At 38.2% G+C, this 24,093-nt stretch overlaps 1 protein-coding gene across 1 annotated transcript in view; it reads right to left on the bottom strand.

Annotated features, from left to right (window-relative positions):
• Window positions 1-24,093, bottom strand: part of arid1ab (AT-rich interactive domain 1Ab) — an 81,025-nt gene that overhangs the window by 24,409 nt on the left and 32,523 nt on the right. The window contains exons 3-4 of the mRNA XM_084130860.1: window positions 22,820-23,398; window positions 22,557-22,673 (exon numbers count right to left, since the gene is read on the bottom strand). Coding sequence (XP_083986986.1) covers window positions 22,557-22,673; window positions 22,820-23,398 — 696 coding nt within the window. The remainder of the gene's footprint in view (window positions 1-22,556; window positions 22,674-22,819; window positions 23,399-24,093) is intronic.

The raw sequence follows: 24,093 nt of genomic DNA on the forward strand, positions 1-24,093 counted from the left end.
CTTATGGGTTTATAACAACATAAGGGGTAACGAATTGGCTACTCAAAACATCCTGATCAGTCCCTAATAGCAAAGATCTGGATAGCACCAACAACAAACTAGCATTACTGCGTCAAAGTTTTGGACAGGCAAACACTTCACATTTTCTCAAAAATAAATCTAGTTGCAGGGCAAACATCAGCGACATTTACACAAACGGTGCATTACAAATACAACATGACAAGTATAAAAAATAAAATAAAATAACTATTAGATATGAAAAATGTTCGCTCAATATACATGAAATAAACATGGATATTTGGTGCTACCATGTGTCTTTGATTATTGATGGTTTTGCCCATTACAGAACACTGGCTGCCTGAAAGCAAGCCTGAGCAAAATGAGCAGTGAGTTCATATGGGGTGTGATGCTGAAATCAATCTGGCAGTCAGTCATAAAGCCTCCCAGCGGAGGAGTTCGTGTGTGTGGGAATATTTACACACTAAACTGTCGTCACGTGGAGAGCATGTGTTCAGTGAAAATTTGCAAGCTCATCTGCCAGTCAGATCAGAGAGGGAAAGGGAAAAAAAGTGGGAGTGGAACGAGAAAAACACACACACACACACACACACACACACACTCAAGAGCCCGACTGGAGCTTAGCCAAGTATTCCCATAGAAATCTCACACTCGCAGACTGGCTGCGGCCCCAAAGTCGGCGGTTTTGCACTTGAAACGGCGCCCGCTGCTATTTTTGGGCCGTGACCTGCTGGAGGAACCCTAGAGGGAGAGACAGGAGGAGAACGCTGATTCAGGCTCCTGTTTTAACTGCCACACACACGCTTACTGCATCCATGGAGAGAGTTTGTATGACCCAGGTCTGCTCTCCTAACAGGAAACAATCCTCTGTGGATGTGTTAATGTTGGCATGTGTGCGTCTACTAGGAGATTCCTGTGTATATGTGACCCATGAGGAAGGTGTTTATTACCCAAGAGTGTATCACTGATCCCAAAGAGAAGGCATTAATTAATGGAGACCCTGAGGACAGAAACTGTGTGTGTGTGTGTGTGTGTGTGTGTGTGTGTGTGTGTGTGTGTGTGTGTGTGTGTGTGTGTGTGTGTGTGTGTAAACTAACCCAATAACAAATCACATCAAGGAAACTTCTGCAATTTACCAAAGAACTGTTACAATTTAATTTAGCTCAGACACGAGTTTAGGTCTTCACAGAACTCAATTAAATGAATGTGGAAAGTGCAACGGATGAAAAACACAAGACTTTTCAGGAAGCATCATGGGACTGATGTCACATTTATATGCATGTTTTCCTATATATTAAGCACACACAGGATCCGAAACCACAGAACTCTGAAGATGTCCAAGGACTTGAGTTTATTAGCCTAATAATTTTAACTAGTTTGATAATGCATTCACCTATCAATATATCATAATTTCAGCATGATTTAATACATTTTACCATGCATAAATCCATTATTAGCAAAACTCAAACAGCCAAAAATCTGTGTTTGATCTCCAATGATTACATAGCACCTATTCAGCAACAGTCCGGACCTTTGTCAACAAATATATCTGGGTGCATGTAACCAGTTCATTTACATATATTACAGACATTGCCAATTTTCAACCAGCACTGTATTGTTACTGTAAGTTATCTTTTAAATTTAAGAGCTAAAATGCTAGATTATTGTGACTTTAATATTTAATCTCAAGTTCAAACAAACTGGGAAATACTGAAACATCCAATCCTCTTCAAAGCCAGCCCGTTCTATCACACTCACTCTTTTACTGTGGCTTCACACAGGCACACTCTGCTATCACAAGACCAGTCATCTGACTGATGGCTGAGGGTTTCTTAACTCCTTCTGTCCTGACAGGAGAGTCACATGAACTTGTCTGACCCCGTGATCTCTAAATGTCAGGGAGTCATGAGAGGTCAGACTGGGCTCTCCTGACGACACAGAGGTCAAGAGTAGCAGCTCAGTTCATGGCATGAGAGCAGCATTGAGCAACATGTTACACTGTCTGAACACAGCAATTCATCATACTGTAGCATGCATTTACAGACTGACCCTCCAGCCTTCACCTCTGCTTGCCTCTCCTATTGTTCACTCTCTGGCTGGGTTTCAAAACCAATTCAAAATATGTGCATCTCAAAGCTGGAATACACCTTTTCAGGCAGTTTAAAATGTTTTATGCTTTTTTTTATTTGTTAAGAATTTTTTTTACATGCTTTATTTGTTACCCGTTTGTTCACCTGATCAAAGCTTTAAGAAAACACTTTAGTGACAGTGCACCATTTTATTTTTTGCACTCTTTCAGGCAACTATTTATTGATGAAGAAGTGTTTTGTATGCAAGGAGGGAGTGAAATTACACTATTGAAAAAAAAGTGTTAAGAAAGACAGTTTATTCAGTTCAGTGCTGTTGCTATGATTGTCAAAAACAAGTAAAATAAATATTGGTTCTATATCGGTTATCAGGCACATAAACACGCAAATAATCGGTATTGGTTATTTAAAAAAAATATCTCTAGAAATGTCTCAATATCCAGCCCGACTAGTCTATCAACTCAAAACAAAGAAAATGCAGTTTGTTTAAAACACATCGGTTTGTGGCAATAAGATTTTCAAAAGCAAAGGACTGCACTCTAAATATAATCTAAATATATTTTTATCTTAAAACAGGCCAGTGAGTTGTGATGTAAGGTAGTTTCACAGACACCATAGTGAAAAACTCAAGTATACTAACTGAACAGAAATACATTGATGTGGCAAATGCTGTTTGTGAGGTTATTTACCCCAGTCACAATGAAGTGAAGGAAAATCCTGTCAGAGGTAAGAAAATGTGCAGAGGGATGTACGGTATAGAATGCAGTCACAAGTTGTTTCCCAAATGACACACTCTACGCTTTGCACTTGTACTATGCCCCATGTACTCAACTGCCTAGTGTATAAATTGTATAAGATTATTTTGTCATCCAGAATTGGAGTCTTAATGCAAGGAATCCTGCAACAGTTGAGTAAAAGTCCAACGTTCAACACTTTTTCGGTTAAATGAGTGCATCATCCGGGTATTTAAAATTCACTTGATCTTTTTGTGATTTTCAGTGTGTGCACTATTTACTACAAAACGGCACAGACTAGTGCATAAGTACGCAAACTGGGACGCACCTACAGACTCTGTCTGACCCTTGCTGGCTCAGGATGCTATCCACTCCCTCTCCTTTTCCTGTTCACACTCACACACACACACACACACACACACACATGCCCATTCATCTGTTGCCAAAACAGTAGAATGAGGAAAGGCAGAGAGGGAGGGAGAAGACAGGGACAGAAAAAAAAGAAAAGAAAAACACACACACGCGCAGCTGCATCTGTGAGGTTGCCATAGCAACTGTCTCCACGTGCTTGACACATTAGTGCAAAGTAGAGCACCCCCTCCCCCTCCGCTCCCATTCTCTGGTGCTGAGGTCACAGTGCATTCACACACACAGGCGTTCACAGTCAACACAGTCACAGCATCACAGTATCTGGATGAGCAACGCATCTCGAAGACGTCAAGTTAAAGCAAACCCAAATACACCAAGACGGACGTGCGCACGCACACATACAGCAGATTAATTGTAGATTATCAATACACACATTTTTGCTGCTCAAACCAAATCAGAGCAGTACAAACATCTCTACCCAAGTAAAGGAGGACCCAAGTACAGTGTGCTGTGTCTGTGCAGATGTCAGCCATGAGGGGGCGCTACCAGCCCACTGATTGTGAAAGTGACGGGAGAGAGAGAGAGAGAGAGAGAGAGAGAGAGAGAGAGAGGGCCCTGCCTCCACCAGCGGCCATTACTGCCTCACTCTCAGCACATACACAGATACTCCTCTCGCGAAGGCAAGCATCACTGCTACTATTGCTCATGTTAGGGTTAGGGATGTGCACAAAGGATGTGATCAGGCTTTAGATATGGCTTGAGAAGTTCAATGGATAGCTAGAGACGAGAATACCATACAGATTTATAGGTGGGCTATTTTGACTTCAGTAAGCGAACGCCTAAAAACTACAGAACAGCCTAGCAACCACCCACACCACACTAGCAAACGTCTAGCGATGCGCTGGCAACCATTGTGGCAGTGACGTCTGCATGGGCAAGCACCACTCACCAGGGCTGCGCAATTTGGGGAAAGTTAGCTATTTAAAATGTAATGTCCTGCAAAAAAAAAAGCACTGCATATATATATAAATAAATAAATAAATAAATCACATCAAGTTAGATACTACTAATACAAATAATAATAATAATAATAATAATAATAATAATAATAATAATAATAATAATAATAATAATAGGGCTGAAACTAAAGGTTATTTTGATAATCGATTAGTTGGCCAATTATTTCTTCGGTTAATCGGATAAAAAAGGCCCGATTTTCTTTTTCTTTTGTTGACAAAACAACTACTACACATCCTGCCCAATGCTGTCTTTCTAACAAACGTGCCAACTGAATGTTATGAAAACATAGTGAATATATATATGCTATATGAAAAAGAGCTATAAAGCAAAAGGACAGTTTAAAAATAAAGATAATAAAGAAAAAGAAAAACACAAACTCAGTGTTAACAGATAAGAGGAATGTTCTGCAGCAACACACACATTCACTCTGGACACAGTAACCTGTTACTGTCATTTCTTTATCCTTATATTTATATTCAATTACATGCTGCTATCTCTTTACAGTTACTACTCTCATAAAATACTTGAATTACATGTTGACTTTTAACCCTCTGAGGTCGACAAACGCGCGGGCGCGTTTTGCCGGATTTTCTCCACATTGTAGCACTATAAACTTAAATTACTCCATCAATTATGGTCATACAGAAAAAAGAAATATAAAAAAAGAATCTGTGATATTTCTCCTTTTGTATGTGTCCACTTACAATCAAATCAAAACATTGTGCTTTTGTAAAATAAAGAAAATAAACAGGGTGTGCGTTCTGCCTCTCTGTCGCGGTGAACTTTTTTTTCTTGAGCACGTCTATAAACTGAAACAAAACTCAGCGAATACTTGTCACACATTTATGAGCCATATACCTTTATAAACATTTAAGTGTGTACTTTTAAATAATCGGATTCAAAACGAAAACAAATATTCTCTGTTTACGTAATTTGTATAAAACCAACAAGATGTCCAGCTTCTCAAACGCTTGCTCATTACAGTTAATTTGGCCACGCCTACTCGCGCAAAAGATATTCACATGCAAATCTCCACATGGAACGCGAACGCGCTCGTTACCTCAACAACAAAACACTTCACTTCACTTTTCGTCGAGTTTGAAAGACGTGCCTGAGCTTACATTGGATTTAGGCTACCTCAGAAGAAGAACGCGATTTGAAGACAAGAAAGATAAGGTAAGAAATTCTTACATAGCCTAGTTTGTTATTGTTGCATAAATGTCACGTTGCAGTTGAACTGTTGCTAGATATATGGGGAATATTATAATATTTAGACCCGTGTTTACTGTGTTTGTGGATATCTGCTCAAACATAGATATGTTTATGGTAACCATAATGTTTTATATTTGAGCGTGATCGCGTTTGAATGTATCATATTTTGCAAGCGATCGCGTTTGAATGTATCATATTTTGGATGAAAGCAAAACGCACCAAACGGCTTCATGTTTTTATTATTATCTCATTTCATATCATCATAACGGATGGAAACATTTGAAGTAACATGATAATCAATATATTTTTCTCTAGCTTAGTTGTTACTGAAATATTTTGGAAGATTTATAGGCTGCTATAGGTTATTTATTGTTATTATTATTTTATCCGCACTGCGCATATACCTTATGCCTACAAGGCACAACAAACCTGGTGTTCATTATATTATATATCGTTGGAAACGTGTGTGTGTGTGTGTGTGTGTGTATTCTGTGAATTTTAAAAAGGAATTTTAAAAAGCAATTTTAACCAGAAAAATCTAATATTTATTTCCAAAATCGTGCAGGCCTTTCTCTTGATATCAGTATGTTCACTTTTTTTTTTCAGGTCCCAGATGCCACTGAGGACTTCAACATTCACATGAGTCTCAGTACGTGAACATGGTAAAGTGAAAATCTTGGAAATGAAAGGTATGTACAGTGTTTTTAGGAATGGCACAAAGGTCTCTGTCTTTGAAGTGCTTTTTTGGCATTTGTTGTGTATCTTTGGATTATGTTGTGTTGTAAATAAATCCAAACAATTTAAAAGCCATTCTTTTTTAAATCTCCTCATTTACAGTATTGTGCAAGGTTGCTCAGAATGATAGGGGCCTGATAGCTCCTAATAGGGCCGTTAGGGGAGGTTCTTTGTCTTTCTCAGGTGAGAAAAGCTTACATATTAATGAGCTCTCGCATAAGGCTTTTTCACACAAAACACGTCGTAAAAATTTTAAATCAATATATTGTCTTATCTGAATGAGCAGTCAGGGTGATTTTCACATAGTTTTGCAGCAAATATTCTAGGCTACGTCATACAATTTTCAAAAGTCTTGTGAAGAAATAATCAGTATGGGTTTCATGGCCTTATTTCAGTGAGAATTTTTTTTTGTATTTTCAAAAACCACGCATAAATGTCATTATCTCAAAACTACAAACTTTTACATACATGCTGTTGATATATTATTGTAGCAGAGTTTGTGCTGAATACAGTGTAATTAGACTTTAGCCATGAAAATGTCACAAGTAACAGAAATAACCAGAAATGTCAGAGCATGTCAGAACACCTCCAGGGCCCAGAAAACAGCTCAGACCTCAGAGGGTTAAACCTAAATTTAACGCCCAACAACAGATATTTCAGCGGGATGAACATTTTTGCACTGAATATTAATTGTCTCCCTCTCTAATATGTCCTTGTCTGTTTAACGCAGACTGTCAGGACGAACCTTCATGCAAAATGGAAATACTCGTGAATGTGTTACACTTACAGATAAGAATATAACCGTAAAATAAAAGTTTTGCGCTGAGGAAACATCATACATTAAACAGCACACGCATCTGTCAAAGCACCTGACAGGACAAGCCATGTTAAACATTACGCTAAATGCATTAGTTTGAAGATTAAAATAAAGAATTCTCATGTTTTGGGCAGCTTGGATCACGTACCATATTCCCGCAGCAGCTCACTCTGTCTTTAGATACATTTTGTCCATAGAAATGCATTACTCAGTGCTGTAATTTGAAGCGACTGGCGGAAGTTTTCCATGCACAGTGTCGATGATTTTCACTATCGTTTTTATCGATTAGTTGTTGCAGCCCTATATAATAATTATATAATAAAGATATATAGTCTGAGATACTGAAAACATCAGATCATGAGCTGCTTGTGGCTACGGTGCTGTGCTTCAAAACGTGCAGTGAGTATATTTAATTAAAAAGGAGCCATATAGCGATTTTTAATTTTTTTTATTTATTGTGCAGCCCTTCCACTCACATTGTAAAGAGTTACAAGTTGCACTAGCTCAGAAAGACATTGAGAAGAAAATAAGCGATTTGGTTTCATTTATTGAGCTTTGCTAATAGCTGATAACTCACTTTTGACACTCCATGATCATATCCTCACGTCACCCTAAACTACGGATCTTTCCAAGGGCAATTTTCTCATCTCAAATACTCAACAAATAAACTGGCTGTTGCATTGTTTCAGCATCTTGTGCCAAGTTATAAATACTCTTGTTAAATCATGCATTCTATAAAAAACACTTCAAGACCCCAGGGGTCTTGGCACTGCGTCCCATGTGAACGCCCCCTAATCCCCTCTGGAGTGCTGGCCCGGACTGAACGTCACCATGAACAGTGCAGGCGCAAAATTGCTCTTGGATAAATAAAAATAAAAATAAATTAAGCCTGTTTTGGAACATCTGTGTATATTTGTTACTGAATTTCAATCATTGTGAAATTAATTTAAGTAATAAAAAAATACATCAAGTCACAAAATAGGTTTGCTAGTAAAGACTGCTAATTTTGATTCTCTGATTGGTGGATCTCTTTTGAATATTATGGGTAATGGAGTTCTATACTGGGGTTGTTTCTCAATTCTAAGAACGGACTTGTGTTCTCGTTGAGACCAGTCTTGCTAGGCGAACTTGGAAGGATGCGATCTTTGTGAGAATTGAGATGTGCTGCGATCTTGCTCAACTGACCGTCCCAGCATATCATAAATAGGGTAGGGTACCGTTTTTTTGTGTGTTTTTTTAACGATACCGGTGCCAAATTGATACTTTTAAAACAGTACCAGCGCCTAAATGGTAACTGAACTGATACTTAAAAGAGCCACAAAACGACAATGGATGACATTAAAGGATTTTTTTTTAATTGAACAATATATTAAAAGTGTAAAGTATACTTAAATATATAAAAATAAGAAATACAAAAAAACAACTTTACATAAATTCACAATAAAACCTAAGCCACCTAATCCAATTACAATAATTTAACACTAAATAAGTTACAGTACTAATAATAGGCATTAGTAGAGGAATGCATGCAACCGCGATATTCACGTTTTTTTGTTGTTTTTTTTCCCATGAGGCTATGCCCTTGTTTTGCACTTCGTGGATGTGTATTGAATGTTAAATAAATAAATGATAACAAGACTGTTTATCATGGTGATTTGTACAGGGGCTCCATGGATTTGCACTTAACAAGCCTAAACAGACAGTGAACGAGAGAGATCGACTTAGCGCGTGTGATTACCTGCGTCTGTCCTTCCGGTCAAGTCATATATTCATAAAAAAAATAATAAGTTTGCCATGTCCACGGAGAGCAAAATCTTTATCGTATCATCCTTTTAACGTTTAAGGGTATTTCCCATGAATGGCGTCAGCGCTGGAAAATTCATTAAATCAATGCCATTGGTCTCTATGAAGTGACACATCAGTTTCAGTGTTGACCAAGCAGTGCATTGCTGCTCAGCCGAGCCTTGTAAAGTGGCGCTCAAAGGTAAAATAATTTCAACACCTTGTTTCATTACATTAGACTTTCAATGAATCTGCGTTGTTGAACGTGTTGGTTGAATGAACGGTTTAACGACTCGCTCAAAGACAGTCCCTTGCCGCCACCTCGACAGCTCAGGCATTTAAGTGGCACCGAAATGATGCACTGAAATCTGCGTTCTGATTCGGTCCGGTACATACCAGTGATATAGGTATCGGTATAAGGTATTATATCACAATAAATACAACAATCACAAACAAGTGTCATAACCTATTAAAACATTTCTTTCATATTATTATAGACATTGCTTTTATATATTTTGATATCTTTTTTACTTTACCGCATGTATTTATGAAAATGAGTAGCCTATGTGTTACCTATGTTTGGTCAATGTTAAGATTCTTCAATATGCAAACAAAAATACTGCAGGCTTTCTTTAGGTTATCAATTTATTCAAATTAAGCAAAACAAACGGACAAATGTTTACTTTCACGAGCCGTCACATATTTGCAAGCTTGCAACGGGGGGAATATCTTAAGTGAGAACGAGAAGTTTAAAGCTTACAGGCTTCCGTACTTCGACTGCCACGCCTCTTCTGGTATTTGTAACGGTTCGATTCTCTCAAGTCTGCATTTGATGCATCCTCGATATCCAGAACACATCTGGGTATACTTTCATGAGTCCACTGTACTTGTGTTCTTGAGTACTGAAATTGAACTATGACGGTTGATGATGACGTAGTACAAGCGAGTTAAAAAAAATATAAAAAAAATAAATAATAAATAAATAAAATAAAAAAATCACACTGACTATCGGCTTTTTCGGAAACGTATATCATCACTTAACCTCAGAGCTCCTGGCGCGTCTTGAAACCTCTTACACATTAATCACTACAACTCAATTTTTCCCTAGGGAAAATGAATGGGATTTTTCCGGAACCTGACTGTTGCGCTATATGCCATGGTCACTCTCTCTAAGGGTGATTGAATGTCTGTGATTGGATTTACCAGTAAACCAATCAAAGCTGGAGCCATAGAGCCAAGGGCTGCGTCCAAAAACGTAGGCAGTTGAGTTGTTGCCTCGCTGCCCTATCAGACAATGACTTTGCAGGCAGCGTTTGCACATGAAGGTATCGTACGAAACTGATTTCAGGCAGACTTCTGAGGCAACGTAACAGTTTAATGATCTACAGCAAAATAGAGAGCTTTGGTGAAAACCAAGAGAATATTTAATTAGTACAATAGTAATTTCTCGATAGAAATTACATCAAAAGTGGAAAACGTTGTCAAAAATGTACATTTACACACAAAGTGACCACCAACCGTTACTTTCAGATGCCATCTTTGTTTATTAGCTCAACTGTTTCAGAATGGAAAGCACAGGATTGTGTGATATCAAAGGAAGCGAAGGACACATCTATGCTGCCTTCAAAAATTGATCAGATGAAGGTATCTCAGGAGACAGGAAGTGAAGCTAACTTTGTATTCGGACATGCCTTGATGCATCATCTGAAGGCAGCCTTTTTAAGCTTTCAGATACAGCCAAAGTCTGATGAATACTCTCGATGTCTTTAGGTATTTATCCTACATTTTTGGTTAATAACTGTACCATATAAAATATGTTCAGATTACTGTAACAACTAAGGGTTTCCACAAGTAAAAATATCCTTTAGTGACACACTGAACAATTTTGTAAGCCAAACGTAACCACATCATATGGGCACCACCGTCAGAGCGGCAAATAAAAACATCTATTCACAAGCATCTGGACTAATCTCTCTCTCTCTCTCTCTCTCTCATTGGGGAGGGGTTCTCTGTATGAGTGCATTAGGGGGTCTATTGTGTGGGTCACAATAGTAGCGGGAACCACAGATGCTTCTGTAAGGGAGGCAGCCGCCCAGTCTGGGTGAAAACAGAGGGAGAGAGAAGGGAGGAGAGGTGGATACTGGGGGGCTGGGTGTCTGACAGAGGAAAAAAAACAGCCTGTCTGCCTCTTCTCCTCCAGAGCAACGCCCCTCCCACAGAAGAGCGGCCCCAGAGTCAGAGCTGAGCAGAGCAGAGGGCCGGAGATGCGGATACAACACGGAAAAACTGCTGGAGCTGTAGGCCGAGAATAAGAGACGAGAGAACTGAGATTTGCAAATAAGGATAGGAATCGTAAGCAACTTAATGGGTTTCTGGTTTCAAATCCACTTAAGGAATTGTTACAGACCCCAAATCATTAAGTATTTGTACGATTTTAAGTACTAAATACATTAACCTGGTTTACATTAACATATCTTGGTTTCACAGACAAGGCTTAAGCCTAGTCCCAGACTAAAATGCATCTTTGATCTTTTTTTAACTGAAAGCAACTTGCACTGACATATCTTAAAATATATTAGAGCAATTGTTTTGCCTCAAGATGAACACCAGTAATGTTTTTCTAAGGCACATTTAAAAAAGCTACTTAAATGTTTTAATTGAACTAAGGCCTTAATCTAAACCCTGTCTGTGAAACCGGGCCTATGTATATGAAAAAGAACAAACATGCCTGAAAAGTAGTGTAGGAAATACTGCCGTATAAGTATGGCTTTCTAGTATTTCAGTGCGATGTTTCGTCTGCATTTTCATAGATTTCAAATCATATCACAGTTGCAAATTTATATCTGTATAATACAGTTATTTATGTAGGACATTTTTCAATACAAAACCCGGGTATCTTTCAGGCAAATAAATACTTTACAAATAAAATGTGACCCCACCTAAATGATAGATTATACAATGGGCTTTGAGATACATGATAAATACTGAAATTAATGATTTTATTGACACTACGTTTTAATATTTAGCGGAAAAAAAAAAGAAAAAAAAGAAAGTTGGCTTCCTAAACATTGATTTTAATCATCTCTGGTTTACTTTCGTCACAGAAACACCTGCTGATTCTTGTATCATTTGGTTCAGAAACATCTTTTCTAAAATTAGAGAGAGCAAACAGACCTTAATATCAATCCACACAAGCAACAATCAGGTCAGTCTCGGGAAATGCAAGAAAATTGCAACTTAAGCCGGGTTCCGATTTCTGTGTGGATTTGTTCGTGTCATCACCGAAATTTCAGGAACAGCTTATTTGTTTTGTAACTCCATATTCTGCCAAGATAAGCATCTTATTTTAAGGACATTTTATGCCTGCTATGTGTCGAAACAATTCGGTTGTTGGATGCCGATGCATTGGGATGATTAATTCCCTATCTGACATGGTGGCACACGAAGAGCGAGGAACAGAAGATAGCTGATTGTTTAAACAGTTTGTATGCTATACATTTCGGTGGAAATGTCCCAAATTATGACTTAATTGGTCTTACAGAGGATTACTTTCTGGAGGATAATGGTAATTATCCTCCGTTTCAGTTTGTACGAATAGAACATCCACGAATGAAAAAACGTTAAGAAGCACAATAAGCCACGAAAAAAATCTCTCAATGTGTTACTCACGCTGAAAAGAGTAATTGGGATTTTTAATCTAGCCTAGTAATTATTAATAATATTTTTTTTGTCCCGGATTTACTACAAATGTTACAAAACAGTCCAGAAAGAGATTAATGACATTTTCTATTGATGTTTTATATATTAATTAATTTATATATGTATATTAAATGACATTTTCTACTGATATTTCATTTTACTAATAAAGTTATACAAATCTTTACAGTGAACTGACTTTGTAAATCAAGTTCTTATGGTACCCAGAATTTGAGAATATGTATATTAACCATAAGAACTTGATTGACAAAGTCAGTTCACTGTAAAGATTTGTATAACTTTATTAGTAAAATGAAACATCAGTAGAAAATGTCATGAACTTGATTTACAAAGTCAGTTCACTGTAAAGATTTGTATAAATGTATTAGTAAAGTGAAATATCAGTAGAAAATGTCATTTAATATACATATGATCATTTTCCCATAACTATCATAATTTCATTGAAAATGGGAGAATTTCAGCTGTAATGTGGTATATGGCATATAGTCAAGATAATTATGATTCAAATGCATTGGGGAAAAAAAAAAAATTTAAAATTAGCTTTACTTGTTTTTACATTGGAATTTCTCAAGAACATGATTTTCTGATGATGGTCTTAGTCAATATTAAAGATATCAAGTATCAAGGTTATATTTTCACAGAATGTTCTTTACATTATGTAGGATGATTTTACGTAGAAAACTGTGAATCACAATTTTTTTTTTTACTTTAGCTGGGTTTTCACAGGCGGGGTCACAAATGTACTTTCTCTCATTTGATTATTTTCTCTTTTTTATTTGGATGTTGATAGATAAGATTATTTGTAGGGCTGCACGATTTGGGGAAAATGTCATATTGCGATTGTTGAGGCCAATATTGCGATAGCGATATAATAAACAAATGGTTTCATGAGTCAACTTGCTTTGTTATCAAGGAAAACGTACACAGATTAGTGATAATGCTGAAATGTGTGTTTCTCAACTCAAACTAGCAACAACAACTAAATGCACAGTGTTTTCAAATTAAAATATATATTTTTTTTTACAAAATGAAATAATGACATCTTCGCATTACTGCAAACTTGTTAGTCTAAATAGTACAATAGAATAAAATAAATAGAACAATAAATAAGAACAAGTATGCTCATGAAAATAAGATAGTTTGAACATTCAAGCAGGATGTGTATTGTGATTGTCAAAACATTTGGTAACTAAACAGAAATTTGTTAAGTTTAGTGATAACATGTTACAATATTTACATGGTACAATGACTGGTAGGCTACTGTTTTTATTATTGCTTGACAAATTTCACGATTTCAATTCAAATCTTGTGATTTGAATCCGATCTTGATTCAATATCGATTAATTTGGATAAATATTAGCGACAGTAGGTACATATAAATCCTTTTCAAGAAAAAAACTCACCTAATGCTGTAAACATACAGAGAGCCCTGTCAGCTGGTATTATTAAAGGTTAATAATAACTCAAATTAAATATAATGTGATTTTTACTAGGCTATAATAAAAATGTTACAATATTTTAATGATATAAGTAAAAATAATAAATATTTAATATAGTGCACATATTTCACAAAATACACTATATATAATTTGTCTAGCCAACTAACGTGCTATCAAATGGCTTTCCTGAGGTAAATGTAACGTTATGTGACATTGTTCTCCAGCTGTTTTATCGACCTCTTTCCGTGGTTGAAAAACACTGATTGATCGATATGTGAGGCATAAACATTTCGGTAAGTTGTTCATTCGTGTTTATTTACTATTAACTAGTGAAGAGTAAGAGATGTTCGGTTCACGACCACGATCTGACTGCCATGTCACATTTACCAGCGCCAAACCGCTATAGTTTGAATTTCGTAAAAAAATTGACAGAATCTGAAAGCTGAGAATTAGTTTCATATCAAAAGTAACCTGCTCTGTCTCGTCTGTTGGTGTCAGTATCCTCTTTGCGTCGCGATTTTTCTCTGCGTTATAAAATTGATGTGTGGGGTGAGCGTGTGAAGAGTGTCAATTGCTTGAGTCTCACGCTGAATGAGTGAGAGTTTGCAGTCCTGCTCTCTCTGCTCAGTTTCAGTTATCTTATCACCAAAATATCGCCATATAAAGGTAGAATTTTTTCTGGACACCAGTTCAGTCTCCGTCTGCTTGGCATCCATCTTCACCTGTTCTCCGCGCTGCACATATGACGTGACCATACTCGCCACACGTGCCACTGCCTAAACTGAAACTGTCTGGTCTTCTTTATATTGTATGTAGAAAATGGGCAAACAGCTCTCAGAGAGAATGGGTTGTCATGTCCACACATGCATTTATTAATTTCATAAAATCGCAGCATTTTGCGTCATATAATCACATAGGCTTGACATCGCGATATGATTAATCGTGCAACACTAATTATTTGCAATATAAATAAGCGCGGTCACATTTACCATTCAGCAAATTTTTGTGCGCAAAACACAGCCATTTCAATAGGAATTCACACAATCGTGAATTTCAAATTATGCCAAAATATGTCCCCACACAGATTTAGCAACAGGTTCAGTTGGTCACAAAGATTCACTGTGTTGACCAACAGAAAGCTGGCTGGTTTCAAAGTGACTTCTGTATGAATGGTGCTTCATACATCGCTAAACTAATGACAATAGACAATGCACCTTTTTTGCCAGCAAATTTTCATTAATGCGATCAGGAGCATATTGTGAATGGGTGCATCCAGCATTACAAGTTAAAAACAACAGGCTTAATTCAGTAGACCTTTAGAAATAGGATTGCATAAGCCACATTTCTAAGTAGTTTACGAAAATAAATGTGCAAACCAGTAAAATTCCAATAGTAATACAGCACTGCAATTGTTACTTACAGCAGCACATCCCTACATGAAAACGCACTTTCATTATAATCAATCTACATTGGAAGCATCCATCTGTATCCACACTATAGTTTTCTGCTTGCCGCTTGAATTAAATCACACCAAAGATATAAAAAGGTAAACAGTATAACAGAATCTTCCCGTTGACATTTCTACCACCACACGGTACATATCACCATACCACCCAGCCCTGAGGATGGAGGCTGACACTTAAGAGCCACTAATGAAACTGAACATCATGAATATTATGGATGACGGTGTCTTTTTAAAAAAAGGAACTAGTTCTGATTCTGACTAAGAACCAGTTCTTAATTCTAAACCCCATCTGCAAATCTACAAGAAAAAAAAAAAAAAAAAACTAAATAAAAACACTGGATTGATGCAATTCAGAAAAGTATGGAAGAGGAAAGATGAGGAAAAATAGAAATAATGGGAGAGGCAGTAGACAGAAAGAGAGAGAGAGTGCTGCAGTGAGACACGGCCTTTGTGCTGCCGTCAGCCGAGCAGAAGCGCTGAGAGAGAGAGAGGGGGGGGGGGGGGGGGGCTGGAGGGCTAAGAGTGGGTGTGTGAACAAGAGTGCGAGAGACAGACAACGAAGGGAGGGAGAACACGAAAAGACAAAAATACAAGTGAAAATGTATTTGATACACAAATCCTTTTTTTCAAAAAATCTCTTGGAAAAGCACAAAATGCAATCTAATACTGCAGCTTTTCTTGCACCGTGCTTGATTCTGTTAATTAAGCTAACACACAGAATGAGGGAAAAACTGTGCAACAGAGAGCGCATGAACAAGAGCAACCTGAAGCCCATGAACATGAATAAGCCACGCGCACACAGGAAGACCCAGAATAGCAACAGGAAACACGCCCCAGACTCTGAATACTGCAAAGGCACAGCCATCACAAAACAGGCCGAGATCTACGCTGAACCGCTGCCTTCTGAACAACATTCAGATCACACAGAGAGCAAAAGTTAAAAAGAGACTGCAGCAGAATTATAGACTTATAAACTAATTACATTGTAATCTAGTTCATAAGTCTGTCAAGAGAAAATGTCTGTTTCCCATTAGAAAATTTTTTACATTTTAAAGTTAAATACTTCAATCTGGTGTCCAGTGATAAACACTGCAGTAGTGCATGTCAAAGTGCAAAACGCCGCCACATTGCGAGAGTGCCAACGTGATACCACATACAGATAGATGGAGATATATATATATATATATATATATATATATATATATATATATATGAGATACAAGGTTGTAATTACCTTAACTCAAAATATATACGAACAGTTGTAATTATGATAAATCTATAATTGTGTAATACTCAGGAAAATAGGATTGATCACAATTGTGAGTTTATACCTCAATTCTGGCTTGTTTCTCAGAATTGCACATTTCTATTGCAAATTTTGAAGGAAAAAATGTCAGAACTGCAAGATATTAACTAAAAATGACAAGATATAAACTCAGAATTTGGAGAAATAAAGTTACAATTGTGATATTAAAAGGTCTTTATTACTTTATTTTTTAATTTCGTAGTGGAAACGGGCTTCCATAACATTCCTTTAATCTCCACCGGGCAAAAATCTTATATCTGATTATTTGGAAAATTACCATCTCTCCCCATCTCAAGACACAATTTATGAGGCATCATTCATGTTCATACCTCAAACAGTGGAGGGTTGAGCAACAATTGTTGAAATCCCTAACCCTAAGCATGAGCAAGAGTAATAGTTAGGCTTGCTTTAGCAAATGCTATTAATAAATATAAAAGCTACAGAATACCAAAAAAAAATTTGAAGAGTAAAAAGATGCCCATAAATACACCACTCTGCAAACAGACAGCACAACAAAGAGCATAAAAAAAAGGAAACTGCAACAAAGACAAAACTGTTAGATGGGAAACTAAGTGAAAATGAACAGGACAGAAAGATTGGAAAGATGGATGGAAAGAGCCGCAGACATCCGACAGTACTGGAGCACTTGGCACTCGTGGTCTGTCAGGGTGGGAGTGCTGGAGAAAATGCGGGTGGTCTTAAAATGATGTCAGCCATTGGGGTTCCTGTGTGAAACTTGCTTGCCCTCTCTTTCCAATACACTTTTCCTCCATTTACTTCCATTTCTTTTTTCATTATCAATTTCCTGCCTCAATCCATCCTGACGCCCTCTTTCTCCACTTAATATCTATTTGCTTTCATTCCTAGCAGTGTTTCCTACATAATTCAACTTTTTTTTTTTTTTTTTTTTAAGGAACTAGTTCGGTATAAGAACCAGTTATTAATTCTAAACCACATCTGCAAACACTGAATTAAAATGTGCATTGCAAGAGTGTTGCCCAGTTGCACATGATTGACGGGCATCCAACAATAAAAAATAAAATAAAAATAAATAAATAAATATTTATATATTTTTTTTACATATTAAGATTGCATATAAGATATGATATGATATTGTGATGTGTATCATGAACTAGTGGCCGATACCAGGCCTTACTGTGGAGTTTTATTGTCATCTCACTGTATTCCACCCAAATTTTCTCTTCGCGCCTCTCACGTTCCCAACGGTCCGTGCCCCTGTGAGTCAGAATTACTACTCCATAAAACCTTTCCAATGGGAGGAAGAGGGAAAAAACGAACGAGCATGTGACAAGCATGTGACCTTCCCCTCCAGGCCTGAGCACATTTACTTATTATGCATCTCAGAATAAGATCCTGCAAAAAGATCATGGACAAAGTTTAAGGGACGATTCAAACGGAGCACTTACAGGACACTGAGGATATTTCCTTAGAAAGGAAGAGTGTGTGATATATAAAGGCAGCGGGGGAAACAAGGGGCCGGGGGTGACAGACCCCTGAAGTCACGGCGGAGTTTAGAAGTACAGAGAGGAGGCGGATACTGCTTCGGATTAGCCGCACTTTGAGGAAGGAGCACAAAAGCCCATCAGAAAGGAACTGGAGGAGATTAGAAAAGACTGAAGGAAGTGTTCATGTTCTCTCACACACAAATAGGATATATCACTTCCAGGGCATCCCACATTGAAATCCCAAGCTATTGGAAATCTCCCCCCGCCAGATCTCTCTCACTCATATATGCGGACATAAACACCATTATCATCAACCAAATGGAAGAGGATTTGATTTGATCCTCGACTGATATGAACCACACTGCATTGAGATTAATTTGGGAAATGAAAAAGAAAAAACATAATTCAAAACTAATTAATCAGGATCACAGCAAAAGATGCCCAGTCTTTCTGCCTATGAAGACACAATCTGGGGAATCAGTTTTTTGGATTCAGATTCTCCCCAGTATCTGATCAGCTCCAGCTTTCTGTCTTTCCCGATCTTGGCACGTATCAGCATACATATGACTGAGACATTATGGTAAACCAGAGTGCGTCTACAGAGGAATATGCCAAATGGGTATTAACTAAGACAAATGCAAGCTCATGAAAAAGCTGTCTGAAGGTAGAATCTTGCCAGCATAAACCCACAAGTCCAATGTTTTTTGTTGTCAATATAATTGCCAATCACTGAATGTGGCTTCACACTTATTTACAGCAGAAAAACTTTTAAAAGCATCAGTGCACTAGGTTATATAAGGCACAGTGAACTGTGGTTGTGCGCTGTACTGGTTTAATAAAAAGGTACTAACATCCCTTTAACATGGTGGTTCTCGACCAGGGCCCAATAGGGGCCTCAGCAAACATCCATGAGGGGGCACAGGATGATTTAAAAGTATTTCAATTAATTAATCTAAACACAACACTTCAACAATCCAACTCTAATCTAATTAAAATAACACTTTAAAAGCAAAAATACTGCGCAACCTGACAGGTTTTTATCTAATGAGGCTTTACTGTGGACAGGGCTATCCAACAGCACATGACAAGCCAAGCAACAGAATATATCTTCATTCACCATGGTTGAGTGTTTTGAAGGTTAGAGAAGTTACTGTTTTAACCATTAGCAAGATTTTAGAACAGCAATACTAAAATCAGTAGCCTTATACTCACGTTTCACGTTTATGTGTGTGGCCTCAGTGACATCAGCCGAAACAGATTTTTTTTTAATAGGTGGAGCGAGATGCATTTTTTAAAAGATTAAAAAGGACAAAGTTTTTTATTCTTTGAACAGTGTGCAATGATTTCACTGATTTACACAAAGAAATGGCTTTAGAAATTCAGCTACAGCAGCCACAACTAAATCAAACGTTAAAGAATGTTGTAAATATCCTTCAGTGAAGACGGCAAAACATGCATGAGAACAAACAGTTCACAGAGAGCTGACAAAGTGTACAGTTGCTAGACTTGTTCATTCGTTGCAGTGTGAAGCAACAACTGTCAGGAAACCAGCTGAACCAGTTAAACTGGTCCCTATTCACTCTCTGAAATGTCTCAGCAGTTGGCAGCTTTAATCGACATTAACGTTCATGAAATCAGTCCTCAAAAACCAACAAATGAAGACTTAATCTAAAAGATCTTAAAAGTCTAATAATTCCAGGAGGTGGAAGCACTATATATATGTAGTATGGCTAAAGACTTTTAGACTACAAGGAGTGGAAAATGAAGATGCTAAAACAAATAAACCCAGTAACAATACGCATATGCCCAGTATTTTTTCTCAGCATAGCAGTACCATTAAGCTTCTAGTAGTTTTGTTACACAGCTGGATAACTCCCATGCAGGTCAGGTAGTGATTTGGAGGGGTTTTACCTTTGGTGTCAGCCAGGCTAAAGTAAGCAATAGGGGCTAATCTACCGTGAGAGCAGAGCATGAGGGAGATGTTGATGGTAGAAGGGGTCAATCGAGGGCTACATTATTGCCTTTCCTGCAGGCAACCATGGGGATTCCTTGGATTGAATAAAATCTCGGCCAATCTCAGTCACTGGCTACGTAAGAGAAATATATAAATAAATAAATAAAGAGATCATCACATCCTGAGGGCATCCCCCACTGGCAGATACCAAACGATCTCATTTCTCTCTCTCACTCACTCATCCCCCCTTTTACCTTCTCAAGCCCTTGAGCTCCAGTCATTTGCCAGCTCTCTATAAGACACTTTCTCTCACTCTCATTAATTCTCAGCTTATTTGAAAATTTTGGACACACTGTTGCTCTGAATGAGCTATTTGTATCTGCTAACCTTATATGCAAACACACGCATGCGCCATATCCTGCATGTTTTTTCACAGTGACAGTGAAGTGCAAACCTCCAGGTTTTTGCTGACCTGATTTCCAAAAGCAACTAATCTTGCATAGCCGACTTTTGGCATCCACGCTGATCTTGGACTGTACGTAAACCTAGTAACCAATATGTAGCATGATAAAAGGTTTATGCTGGGTAAATTAGACAAATCAAGATCACACAATAACACTCAGTTGCGAAATGAAACAAAAGTTCTTTCAAAGAATGATGCACAAGGCACAATGCTAAGGATTTCTTCTATTTGCCCTTTGGGCCAGAGGTTCCAATTTTTACTTGCCCTGCCAAAATAATGTCTAGTAATAATATATAAAATAATAGTCTAAAAAAAATAAAAAAAAAAATAAATAAATATGTTGTTGTTTTGACCCATGTAACATTCTAATAAATAACCCACCAAAATTTGATACCAGTGAAATGTCACAATTTTCCAATTCAATTTTGATTCCACAGCAAAAACTACAATAAACTTCAAACAATATTGAAGACAAGTGAATAGTCAATAATAAAATAAGAAAAAGAAAAAAATACAGGCAACAGCAAAAATAAATATACAAAAGAACAAAAGATACAAATTAAACAGTAGGTCTCACAGTGGTATTCTAAGCATTAAGTATTACCTACAGAAACTGAAAAACCAAACAAACGTAAAATAACACTGCACAGACTTCACTGTATAAATCAAATATAGATTAACATGTTAAAGCTATAAAAGTTGTTTAGTCAAGATGAGAGTGATTTTCTTTTTGTCTTTTTATATTGCTGTCACTTTAAGAGCCAATGCATGCGTTTAGTTTCTCACCTGTTTAACGTTAAGACGTTGTTAAAGGCTGTTCACGAGAATACTCGCCAGGATTTTGACATACTTTTGTTGTGTGTGTATTTTTCCGTGCAAGCACAAGACGATGCGAATGAGAACTCCATTCCGTACTCTGGCAACCACACCAAGAGCTGTTAGGCTCTCTATGTGTGCGTGCACAGAAAACAGCACACAAGTACTGGATCAAGTTCTGTTTCGCATCTTTTTGCGATTGAATAGCTTAAAATCGATTGAACGTTTAAATTGACGACTTAAAAACACATGCAAAAAATTAACTTTCTTAATGACGCAGCACTGGCCTGATCAGGGCAATTCCGTCAACTGTCCCGAGCATCTTTCACAATGGCCCCAGGCCATCGGGCAGTCCTTATTGCCGAGCCCTGCTGCAATCGTTTTCATGCAAGGCTGTACAGAACACCACCAGAAAATTTAGCAGCATAGACTTTCAGAATTTCTACCCATCCAAAAGTAACAAGTATATCAGAGATGTGGTCTAGCAGGCAGTGCTTATGCTATATGCTGCTTAAGTGCAGTTGACCCCAGTTGAAATCCAAAACATCAGGTAATTTCACGATTCTGATGCACTTAGGGCAGGAGTGTCCAATTCTACTCCTGGAAGGCCAATGTCCTGCAGAGTTTAGTTCCAACCTGCTCTGAATCAATGCACTTGCCTGGAGGGTTTAAGTAATCCTAAAGACCTTGATTAGCTGGTTCAGGTTGTGTTTAATTAGGACTGGAGCTAAACTGTGCAGGATGGTGGCCCTACTGGAGCAGGACAGGACAGCCATGACTTAGGAACACATTGTAAAATATTTACCACAGGCCTCACAACTCACAAATCTTGATTAAAGGCTCAATGCCAGTTCCCACGTAAACTACCTTATAGCCACGGAGCTGATCCCTGCCGATCCCTGTGTAATACTGGCTATGACTACTGCCTTCCAGCCAATCACTATCCCAAAGACAAAGACATTTTGAACAAGTCTGTATACATTTAAGGCACAAAAGCATAAGCTAGCAGTGGTAAATAATCTAAAATTAGTCTGATGAGTAACCAAAGCAGTTGCATAGACTTGATGCAAGAGTGTTTACCTCTCAAGCACTTTAAACTGTTTGAAAGCTAGCACGGCATTACGTTATTCTGGTTTGAAACATTCGTGGTACTCACAGGCAGACTGGAAGGTCGTCCCTGCATGGTCTCCTCTGGACCACTCTTACCAGACACCATGGGCTGATTGGAGGAAGGAGCTGAAGATTGAGAGCTGAAGGAGTCTTGAGAAAGCTCCTGAGGAACAAAGTGATGACGACAAAATGTAGAATCATTTTGTAGAAGGGCAACAAACTCAGCACTTGTGTAAGGATAGCGTTCATTGAAGCACCTCCAAGTATTTGGACACTGTTATAACCTGTCAGATTTATTTTTGTTTTTACCTGAGGTGGCGGAGGAAAGCGCTGGAAGGGCGACTGCTGTTGTTGTTGAGACTGCAGCGGAGGGGTCTGGGAGTAAGGTGAGGGCTGACCCTGTCCTGAAGGTTGCTGGGATGACTGAGGTGGCACTGAGCTGGGTGGCTGTGATTGTGGTGGGCCCTGCTGCTGCTGTTGTGAAGGTCCCTGCTGCTGAGGAGGCTGAACCGGACCGGAGGGTGGTTGAGAGTATCCAGGCTGCGACTGAGACCCTTGCTGGCCTTGAGAAGGACCCTGTGACTGAGGGGGACCCTGGGACTGGGGGTAGGAAGGCTGTCCTGACTGTGACTGTGGAGTCTGGGAATATGGAGGTTGGCCCTGAGGGGGACCATGGGGGCCCTGAGCTTGCCCGTAAGAGGGCCCACTCTGGCCATGGGGAGGACCAGGGGATTGCTGGGAATAAGGGGGCTGAGAGCCTGGAGCAGTGGAGGGCTGTTGGGGGTATGGAGATTGCTGGGGGCCTCCGTGAGGTGAAGGGCCTTGTTGTCCATAGTAGCCACCTTGGTTCTGACCATAACTACCTGGGCCATGCTGTCCATAGCTCATCTAAAGAGAACACAATAAGAACCAAGTACTCCAATTAGCAAGCAAACATCAATTTTGCAACGTAAAACTATAAACTAGGGACATGATATATCTGTGACCATCTGTAACTGTCCGTATACATATTAATTCTTGATCACCAGGCACGCAAACTTGAGCAGGTCTTTGCTACTAATATGATTTGATTCTGATTCACAAACTATCAATTCTATTTTAACAAGACTAAGATATTCTCTTATGACAAACAACCAAATTGCAATGAATTGGCTATAGCAATAGATCATTTCTTCTGTATTGTGATGTACATTTGGATTAGAGATGTAGGCGTTGCACTCAAAAGTGAACCTGAGCTTGCAGTCAATTGTGGAGAGGCTGTGTTATTATTATAAATATTTTCACTATTATCATTTTCATTATTAAATCATGGCATTTTTTGTTTTATTCTGTGATTTCAAAACTTCTGATTGAAGTGCTTTTCACTCAAGCTTTTCTCATGGGCATGTGGGCAAACGGCCAGACGATAGCAGCAGAAGGGAGTGAGGAGAAGGCAGGGAGGAAAGTTTAGCCCAAGGAACTGCTTGAAAAAGTTACCCGGTAGGACACTGTTTACATTTAGTGAGAGGGGTCAACTGACACTCAATTTAGAGCCAGCGTAACCCGTAAATAAAACTGAAACAGATGAGTGGTAGGGTGGACTG

Source organism: Abramis brama, assembly GCF_963993115.1.
Source record: "Abramis brama genome assembly, chromosome: 12".
NCBI lineage: Eukaryota > Metazoa > Chordata > Actinopteri > Cypriniformes > Leuciscidae > Abramis > Abramis brama.